This window comes from Erpetoichthys calabaricus, chromosome 12 (genome assembly GCF_900747795.2).
Source record: "Erpetoichthys calabaricus chromosome 12, fErpCal1.3, whole genome shotgun sequence".
In the NCBI taxonomy this organism is placed as follows: domain Eukaryota; kingdom Metazoa; phylum Chordata; class Cladistia; order Polypteriformes; family Polypteridae; genus Erpetoichthys; species Erpetoichthys calabaricus.
Window position 1 is genome coordinate 4177534 of NC_041405.2, and position 10993 is coordinate 4188526.

Below are 10993 nucleotides of genomic sequence, written 5' to 3' on the forward strand. Positions count from 1 at the left end.
GGGGCCCAACTCTATTTAGAAATCCGACATAATCAGGGGTTACCAGCACTTAGTGTTTCCGTGTATATTATTACAGATAAAGTTTGAGCTAACGGATTTATCACGTGCTTCACTGTGAAAGGCGCTATATAAAGCAGTTGCGTTGTAAAGTGCTATAGGACAGTCCTAGATTGCATCCTGTTAAAAATGCGTAATCTTTTGCCATTTATTGTACCAACCATCCGTTTTCTCTTTCTTCTTTTGTAGTTCCAGACAGAACATCAGTCGCTAGGGATTTACTCGGCACTGCAAGTCCTCTAAAAAAGCAGAATGATGAAGAATGAGGAGAAGGGTTAAAGTTCAGTCTATTGTATTTCTAAATTTAAACTAGCTTGCACTTTGTTCTTTTGCTCCTCACTTGTGATTGTCAATTTTGTAGCTTTGTCCTGTCACACTGGTTCCTAAACGGTACCCCAGACTGATGATTACTGATTGTTTTGTAAGTCGCTTTGGATAAAACGTCCCGCTTAGTAAAAATAATAAAAATAAATATAAACCAATGATAATATTATTCTGTCATCTTTTATTTATTGTATTTATTTTTTAATTTTATTTTTGAATATAAACAAAGATAAATAAAGATACCTGCTTACATGGATGAAGACTGCTCTCTTAAGGGCGACCGAAGAAGCGCAGCCCTTCAATTTTCCCCGTTTGTCTTGTTAATAAAGTTATTGAAAGCTAGATTTTCAAGATGGCGGCGCCCGTCTGTCGAAACGCGCGCCCGGTGCTCCAGAGCTGGTCGGCGCTCTCCACGCGTTTTCGCGGTTTTTCGTCGCGTCCCGCCCGCACACCTGAGAGGACGGCGGAGAGCGCGGACGGCGCCGGTGGTGGTGGACTGAAAGCGGAGGATTTAGCCGAGAAGATACGCAAGGAAAAGAGAGATGCAGAGGTGGAGAAGAAGCAGCAACAGCAGGTGGGAGTAAAGTGACGGCCCCAACTCACATTTGGATTGGTACCCTTTTTAAAAATCCAATTGTTTGCTTCGTTAATTGTGCTGTCAGGCAGGGGGTGCTGTTTAAGTCACTCAGTGATTGGTTTTTATTTTGTAATTTAATTCTGGGCTCACGAGGACAGCGCTACACACATAAACACTCAGCTTTATGGAGTGGGAGATTCTGTTCCATAAAATACGGGCGGATTTGGCTGGGACAGACGGACGGACTGACTCCCTGCTTTACGTCGGATCCGCCAGTCCAACCAAACCAAAGCCCAGCCCAGTCGGCGAGTAGCTGGCAGATGGGCGTCAGTCCTACAGTGGACCCGACTGGTCGGCACAGACGTTCGTTTATCCGGATTATCCGTTGATCCAGAGCTCGATGTGTTACTTGTAGCTTTAACTCGATGTGTTTTGCTTGGCTGGGCTGCTTTCAGTTTTATGCCAAGTCTGGCCAGCCTAGCCCAAGCATGATGCATGAAATTAATACAGCCATGTGAAAAAGTAGTACATTTCATGGAAACTGACTGTTTCAACACGTTTAAATATGTAAACAGTGGCTACAGATAAAGGGTGATCTGCCGGAATAAAAATTACAAGGAAACGTTTCCTCTCAATCATTTATTCAACAAAAGTATCAATAGATGGAGTGGTTAAGTGGCAAAAAAGTAAGTCGACCTTTGGCCTCAGAAGCTGGTGTTGCCCTCCTTGAGCAGAATTGACTTCTTGTATTAATTTTCAATAACTGCTCACCCATCTCTGCCGTTGACTCTGTGAAACGTATGCCCAGTCCTCTGATGCTGAATTCCCAGTTGACTTGATGACTGCCAGCAGCTCAGCAGCAACGCAACCCCATACTGTGTAATATTTACACCACCATGTTTCAAAGTTTTTCTCCTGAAATGGTGTCTTCAGTTTGCACCAAGTATGTTCTACAGTTTCTGTGGCCAAATAATTCTTAATCTTTGATTGTACTGCCCAGGGCACATTGTTCCAGATGGCCTGGGCTTTACCTCGATGTTCAATGGTAAACTGACGTCTTGCTTTAATGTTCATTTTTGTACAGCAAAGGCTTTTTCCGGCAGGTCACATTTGCGCAGTCTCTTTCTAATTGTACATGCATGCTCTTTGAGACCCAACTGTTGCAAGAGTTACCTGTAGATCCTATGATGAACTTTTGGGGTTCTTAGAGACTTCTTTTAGCATTTAAGGTTTGCTTTGCTTGGCCAGACACTCTTGGACAAATTAGCAGTCATTTGAAATTAAAGCCACTTGTAGACGATTTTCCTTATAGTGGAAGGATTGATCTTTTTAAATCCCTTGCCAGAATCCTAAACATCCACAACCTTCCTTCTGAGGTCCTGGGAGAGAGCTCTTTTGATCTTGGCATGATGGCACCATACCCTTTAATAGCAAAGAGAACATATGATACCTGCAGTTTATAGAAGTCAGTTTGGTCTACCTGCATACTTACTTAGGAGGTTCTAATCAAAAGCACCCCATTTAGAACTCCTGATTCTAATTTAATTTAAAGTGGTGATAAATGTGGGATCCAGAAAAGTTGCCCCCCCCCCCCATTTAGCCCCTGATACAATTTCACCCCCCCACCACATTTCACTCCTCACACTTCCCTCCAGATATTTTTAGACTTTTTCAAATTATTATTTACCTGTATTTTATTATTTTGATTTTATTTTAAATATCAAAATAGTGTTCCATAGAACTAGAGGTACTGGATTTTGCGCATTTTTTTTGTCAGCACCATTACTCGGTTTAATGTGTCCGAATACACTACGGCTGTTACGCAGCACGCGTTTGCTGTTTTCGCTGCCTAACGTTCGGCGATGCTGACGAACAAGCAACACGTCATAGAAAGTGCAATATCAATATGTACGCCGCCACGCACTGTGCTGTATAATATTATACAAATTTACAATGGTGAAAAGAGTTCTGTCAATAAGAGGCCAATGAAGATTGGCAGATGATGACAACCATATTTTCATGTTTTCAAAAAAAGGTAGATTTTATTTTATTTTAAATATTAAATTACTTTTTAACTACAGAGATCACAGTGACTTTAACATATAGGTGGTGCAATTGGCCCAGAGACGAAATAGAAAATGGGACTGTAATTTTTATTGAAACTTTGATATAACATTATATGACATAATAATTGTCTTAATGAGCTCTACTTAAATATATTTCATATGCTTTTTGTTAACCTTAAAATTCCAGGTATATTTTTAAGTGTATTTCACATATTTGGTAAATTTTTTGGCAAGTTTAACGTGTTTTTATTAATCCATCCATCCTTCCATTATCCAACCCGCTATTTCCTAACTACAGGGTCACAGGGGTCTGCTGGAGTCAATCCCAGCCAACACAGGGCGCAAAGCAGGAAACAAACCCCGGGCAGGGCGCCAGCCCACCGCAGGCTTTTATTAATCCAAAATAAATTAGGAGATATATAAAAAAAATGAGGTGCATTATTTACATTTCTGTAACCTACTCATTATCTACAGGGTGAAAATTGTAGAAAGTGAAATGTGAGGGGCTAAGTGTAAGAGGCGAATTATTGGAGGTGAGATGTGAGGGGCGACTTTTCCGTAAACTGGTAAATGTAGGGGTGCACTTACTTTTTGCGTGTGACAAATCTTCAGTTTTGTTAACTTTGATTGAGAATGAATGCATCACTTTAATGTGTCATTTATTCAAGTATATCACCTTTATCTTTAGGCATTGTTTGAATGCAAGTCTAATGTTTGCTTTTTAAATTATGTTGAAAAAGTCCACAGTTTTCATGGGATTTACTTACTTTTTCACATGAGTGTGTATGGAAAGGGAGTCACTACTAAATTAGATATGATCGTCCAGTTAATGCATTTTTTTGATCTGGATTGGTTTGGCTATTTTCCTGTTTCTGCTTATTATGAAGTGGCTTGCCTGGATAGCACCGGTGTCCCTTTAAACTACTTAGACCCTTGCCCTGAATGGACGCCACTACCAAATGTTAACCAACTGGAGGCAGTTTTCTTTTGGTGTCACAGCTGATCATGGCCTTGTGTTTGTGCCAGTGTTAGATTTTTCTCAGTGATGAGCTTTCCTTCTCCTTGCTTGTCTTTTTTTTTTTTTTTTTTTTTTTAATTTATCTTTCCTTGTGCTGCAGGTCCCCACCTCCCCCCTTCAGGAGCGAGTTCAGGAGCTGAAGAAGTTGAGTGGCCAGCTGCAGCAAGTCCACCCCAATGTCCTAGCCAAAGTGCTGAAGCAGGGGCTTTTGTTTGAAAATGAGAACATCATTGTGGCGAACAAGCCCTATGGCGTCCCAATGGATGGTGAGTGTTTGCACCTGCTGGTATGATTCACATAAGAGATGGCAGTAAGAAGGGAGACTCGTGTAGTTTCTCCACTCAACCACTGAATGAAGTCTTTTCTTGCCTTGTGTCCTGCAAAACTTTGCCCACCAGCTTCACACACCTTCCACTGTTTTGCTTTACTCTTCCTTAGGTGGCCCTAATGTGAAGAACAACATAGCTGACATCTTACCCACTCTTGCAAGATGCTTGGTGGATGCGAGCAGAGCCCCTGCACATATGCCATAGACTGGACAAGGAGGACGACAGGTGCCTTTGTGCTGGCCAAAAGTGAGGGGGCTGCAGAAATGGAACGCAAAGTTTTGAAAACCCACCAACTGGAGAGAAAATACTGGTGAGGATCTGGCTAAATGTGCCTGGGAGAGCCATTATTTCGGGGCAGGCACTGGACTTGTGCAAACATGAAGCTGCATAACTGTGGCCACTCTTAATCTGGTTTTCCAGTTTTGTGTATGTTCTGACTAGTGCGGAACACTCTATTGCAGGGCTCTATCTGTCGGGGTACCTGTTCCTTCAGAAGGAGTGATTGACATCCCGATTGTGGAGAAGGAAATTGCCGGCCCTCAGCCTCACTTTAAGGTGGGTGGGTTTGCCTGAATGGCGGTCCACATGTGGCTATTGACAAACATGAATCATGACTACCTGTCCTCTCTAGATGGCCCTGTCCTCCTCTCTACAGACTGAATGAGGGAGCTGACAAAGTGACTCGAGTGTCGACCTGCGCAGGTGCTCAGAGTGCTGTGACACGAGTATGGCATCTTGAGCAGCACAGGCAACAGCGCACTGCTGGAGGTGCAGCCCAGTCACAGGTACTGGGAATGGGATGGGGTTTTGGTAGTGGCTACAACTCTCATGTATTACTTTGTATCTGTCTGTTTTTCTAAGTTGTGTATCCAGCTTAATATTGCAAAAAAAGAAAGAAGCATTCCGGAACAGATGGCCAGTTTATCAAATGGTGGCTACACGGAACTAATATTGATATCTTCCTTTTTGTAGACCAGGGGTGGGCAATGTCTGTCCTTGAGAGCCGGAGTGGCTGCAGGTTTTTGCTTCAACCCAGTTTCTTAATGAGAAGTCAATTATTGCTGATGAAGAAGCACTTAACTGCTCAAGTGACATTCTGATGCTTCAATTTAGTGGTCTTGCTTGTTAAGGTTCCACACCCTGAATTGCTTATTTCAGTCTGAAACCACTGCATTCAGTGAGTTAATGGCTCTTTATTAGCAATAAGATGCAAATGACAAAGCAGCCAGCAGTTCCCCTTTCTTTTTTTCCCCAATTACATCTGTGTGTGTTCATCATGCACTGCTTGATTTCATAAAACACTTACATTTTTCTATTAACAAACCTGAAGATTATCCATTTTAGGCTTCAAATCATTTGAATGATTTCCTTGGAAAGGAAATAAATCTACGAGATACGAACCTAACATTGTAGACTAACAAGCCATAAGATTAAATAAGGTCTGAGATTGCCAAGGATTGGTTTCTGATTAAGCAATTGGGTTGGAATGAAAACCTTCAGCCACTGCGGCTCTCCAGGACTCTGACATTGCCCACCCCTGTTCTAGAGTGACTCAGAGCTGACATTAAGGAAAAAACAGTAAAGGGACATGGAGATTTCAGTTAAAATAGTGCTGTTGCAACTACCCAAGTGAAACGTTACTTTCACTTTCAGTCACATTAAACAGAAAAATGATAGCAAATAGTCCTTCTTGTAATTTGGTATAATAAAATCGGTCAGATTTTTTAATAAATTAATATTTAATTAGCTTACTAGTAACCTTGTCGCAAACTAAACATCATGGTTGTATTTTTGACTTTGCCCAATATTCACTCCCCAGTTTAAAAGTTTTTCAAAACAATGTATTTTTTAAATGTTAATACAGATAAACACTTCTTACATGAAATTTCCTCAACCGTTGTAAATAGTAAGCTCAGTTCATGTAAAGAATTAACAATACAGACTAAAAATTAAAGTAAAAACATCAGCAATGTACTTTATAATAATAATAATAATTCTTTTTGCATTTATATAGCGCTTTTCTCACTACTCAAAGCACTCAGCAATTGCAGGTTAAGGGCCTTGCTTAAGGGCCCAACAGAGCAGAGTCCCTTTTGGCATTTACGGGATTCAAACCGGCAACCTTCCAATTGCCAGTGCAGATCCCTATCCTCTATAACAGGAACATGAATACTGAAAAAGAATGTTCAAAATTTGTGAAAGCTGCTGTTCGTATGCCCACTTGCAGCTTTGAAATATGGAATTAAATTTGTTCAATCTGGATGGGTGAGTACTTATGCTGCACCTACGTGTCACTTTAGGTGCAATCTAGGGGTTAGTGTAGTTATTGGATCACTGGTAAGTACAGTATGCTTAATTGTAGGCACAAGTTAATTGGGGAAAGGAGTTTGAAAGTCCTTTCATCTAAAAATAGTAGTTTGCTTGAGAGGGCAAAGCCCCCATGGTGCTTGGCCTGGTAGGGCTACCTAAGCATTATATTAGGATCCAGTTTATAAATGTTGCCTGGAGCTGGAGTGTTGTATGTTTATATGATAAATATTCTGTGTAAATGTTTTCACATTGCTAAAGGAGGTAATAAACAGCATTTACCTATTTGGTAAGGGAACTTCTAATTTTGCCTTTACATCTGTTCTGGGACATTGGTGTTTAACCAGACCCTAGAAGATTATGTCCCTTACTCATACCAACAACAATATGTTCTACATTTCTCTGGTCACACATCACAGATAACATCCATTGCAGCCAAAGAAACTACTGCTGAAACCTACCACTCATTTCCATAAGCACTATTCGGACATTGCTCCACTGGCTTTCTGTCATAAAAATTCAATGTAAGTTTTCAGTTATTTACGTCCACTCCAGCTACAGACCAGTTCTATTGCCAGCATTACTACAATATCAGAAATCACTCATTGTACCATTAAGAACTGGACGGTGTTTGTTTTCCTTGTTTGTAAACTTTGTTTTGTGTGTCAACATTTTGTTTATTTTATACAAATCAAACTTGTCACTCGCATATTATACATTATGCAGTTAAATATATAGGGAAATGCTTTGTTGCTTAACATCAATGACTGTGCCTTTAAGAAGAATATAAAAGGGCAGTAACAATAATACGTAACTTTATAAATATTAAATTATTGGTAGAATTTTAAATACTGTATGTGCTATTAACTAAATAAATAGATGAAATAACTTAATGTGGGAGAGTTAACAATAGGGCATCATGTAGTTCTAGACTTTTTTTTCTTTTGCATATGGACTGCAGAAAAAAAGCTCCTCTTGAGTCGCTCTGAACTGGACTTCAGGCAGCAGTAACGTCTACCTGACCACAGTACAGAAAACAGGCTACTGGTGGATGGCTGGTATAACTGATGATTTTTGTTGTCCTGGTCTGACATCTCTTGGTGTAAATGTCCTCTAAGTTAGGGAGTACACAGCCAGTGATGTGTTCGGCTGACTGCACCATTCTCTGCAGAGCCTTGTGGTGCTGCTGTGTGCCGTTCACTAACCAGGCAGGAATAAATGTGTGTTGTGAGGACTGCAGGGGTGGAGGGCAGTTCTGGAATTAGCGGTGCGAGTGCAGTGCTTGGTACATGACTGATGAATCTGAGATTGAGGTCTTGCTGTCGGGAGTGTTTGTTGTTTTTATGTGTATATTTTAATGGTCTTTCATATGTATGTATCTGTGTGTATGCATACGTATGTATATATAGTTTGTGTGTTTGTGCAGTGGATTCAGAAAATATTCAGACCTCTTCACTTTCTACGCACTTTATTGTGTTGTAGATTTAATTTAAAATGAATACATTTGCCATTTTAGCCCATCAAGCTACACCCAATATCTCACAATTACAAAGTGAAAACATTTTTTCAGAGAGGTTTGCAAATTCATTAAAAATCAGAAGATGAGGTTTTGAGAGTCCCCTACTTTTGCGATGTCCTTTCAGGGAAGCAGTTTCAAACACACCTTAACAGTGGTCCAGGAAAGGTGTGTGTCACTTTCAACTGGGAAGAGAGGACTTTGAGCTGCAGGTTTGACAGGTCGAATGGCAGTACGAAAGCCACTGCTAAAATGGGTAAAAATTTTAGAACACCCATTTTTCCAGTTTTTATTGAAGTTTATGCAGTATAATATCTCGGTGCCTACAATGAAATGTAAATTACAGAACAGAGAATACGGCAATGGAAAATTCTAAGGAAATGTGCTTCCAGACAGTAAAGATAATATTAAATAAAAAAATATATATATAAAAAGTGAAAAGAAGTAAAGACTGAATTGTTGGAACATGTTCCATTTTTAGAACAATGTCCAACAACAGTTTTTACATGATAATTTTAATTTAATAGCCAATTTTTGATATCACACAGAATTAAGTTATTCTGTTTATGCAATTTTATACACAAAATATAACGATATAGATAAATTAAGGGTACAGGCAGGACTGAAACTATTTTGCCACTGACTGGCAGTCAGACATGCTGCCATCTGCACTCTTCTGCAATGACTAATCCTGCTGTTCCTCTCTGTGTCCAGGTGTGAAGCATCAAATCCGTGTCCACATGGCCTATGGCCTGGGTTGCCAGATCCTGGGAGACCACAAATACGCCCATTGGAACAAATTAGCGCCTCAGGTTAGGAGTTACTGCTTTTATTTTTGGCTCAGAAGTAGGATAGTTTAAATTAGTTTGCCCCTGAATGTTGTGTGTCCAGCTGTCAGAGAAAGTGGAAGCCTTGATATGCACAGTGAGATGACCGGGTATTACTCATTAAATAAGGCCTTTCAAGAGAGAGTCCATTTCTGGATAGTGTAATTCCTACAGTATGTGGAGGCTGACACCTTCCCCACTGATGAGGTACAGTAACAATAAATGGGGATTTCACTGCCATACTCATGTTTTTCTTTTGCTGTCATCCTCTTGCAGAAACTTCCAGAAAGGATGCTTCAGAAGCTGGGGCTGGAACAAGCCAAGGTGCGTCATCTGCCTCTTCACCTACATTTACGCCAGTTGATCTTACCAGGGGTTGAAGGCCAGGAGGAGATCCGTGTGATTTGCCCACTGCCAAAGTTTTTCTTTGGATCATTGAAGAAGCTGAAAATCAAATTACCGGACAAAGACCAGAAGTGAGGAAATGGACCACTGCCAGGTGAGCTGAAGCTGAACATCTAGGCCTTGGACGTGCAGGGTGAAGTAAGTTGGAGTGCATCAGATTCTGTGCTTCTGTGTTTATTTAATGGTCCTGCACGCCACACATATTCAGAGATGTTCAAGGAGCTCAGCCAACATCTGCAGTCCAGCATACCAAATACCATAGACTTCTATAAAGCAGACATTCTTCATGTTGAATGAAAGATGCAATTTCAATTTGGAGTTGTGCTTCATGGGACAAATACATGTTAGTTTTGATTCCTAAAAAATAAGACCCACTACTGAAGCAGCTTTTTATTATGAGCCTTATAATGATAGAAATTCTGATACAAACATTGTCTGTGAATTAAATGGTTATTCTAAAAACTTGTTAAGACAACTTAAAGGGCTGATGGAGGTTCTGTGTTTCATATTCTCCTCTCCTAAAGGCTTTACTCTCTGGTTGGCTTCTGAGTATTGGCGTAGAGCCTGGATGAAAGTCCTTTTTGTTGAATTTTCATCTTCTAAAAACCACTACAGGCCCTCTATCCAAGCTAATTGTCTCCTGGTTGGCCTGCTTATAAAATCCACTGTAGGCCCTGACTCCAAACCCATTGTCAAGATGACTAGCTTCAGAATACTGGTACCGATCCTATCTAATTAGATAGGTCATGCTTTCAAGTCTGTTGACCTAGTTAGTCATCTTCTGGATACTGGTACAGGCACCAAATACAAACCATTGTGCTGAACAGCCACTTTATGAACATCACTACTGGTCCTGCCTCCAGACCTTTTATCTTGATTGGCCAGCTTCTGAAATGGTTTAGGCCATAAATCTAAGCTCGTTTGTGCAAGTTGGTCAACTTCTGAAGACTGGTACAGGATCTGTTTTGGGCAGTTTCCAAAGCCCTTCCCTAATTGGTCAGCCACTGAACACCTTTGAACCTGTGATCCTGACCAATGTGACATCCTTCAATGAGGCTCTGTCATATGCCTGACAAGGTTATTTTATTTCTGTGGTCTCTAGGGTACAACATTGTGTACTTGAGTCTGTTTTTTGACATTTCACTTTATGGGGCCTGGTTAGTTCTCAATAAATACATCTCTCTCTTGTTTTTGTATATTTGAATTATTCACACCAGTAAGTGGAGCATGTTTTCCAGGAAATTTTTTAGTAAGCTCAGTCAGATTCATGGGATGAGTTATCAGATTAACTTTTCGGTGACGAACTCACATTTGTGAGTTTATTTTTGGAATACAATGGATCCTAGTAGTAAACTCATAGAAGGCAATGCAGTGTTAGGTTTGAAAATTGATTAACTGCATAATATTTAAGCCTCCCCTTTAGATTGTTAATGAAGTCTGTTTAAATCCAAACAGCCTATAGATAAAATAACAAATTGTTCTTTTAAATTTTCCTAACTTTGAAATTGTTCTTTTAAGGTTTCCTAATAACAGACCTCCTTTTATGGGGCATTTCCTTGTCAAGCAC

At 40.2% G+C, this 10993-nt stretch overlaps 1 protein-coding gene across 1 annotated transcript; it reads left to right on the plus strand.

Annotated features, from left to right (window-relative positions):
- The first annotated feature begins 672 nt into the window (after positions 1-672).
- Positions 673-10923, plus strand: LOC114661736 (pseudouridylate synthase RPUSD4, mitochondrial). Its single transcript, XM_051934838.1, is given in 11 exon segments — positions 673-955; positions 4143-4308; positions 4481-4538; positions 4540-4588; positions 4590-4681; positions 4833-4926; positions 5003-5014; positions 5016-5096; positions 5098-5340; positions 8890-9006; positions 9298-10923. Coding segments are annotated over 11 exon segments (1338 nt in total). The 5' UTR covers positions 673-733; the 3' UTR covers positions 9502-10923.
- The last annotated feature ends 70 nt before the right edge of the window (positions 10924-10993 follow it).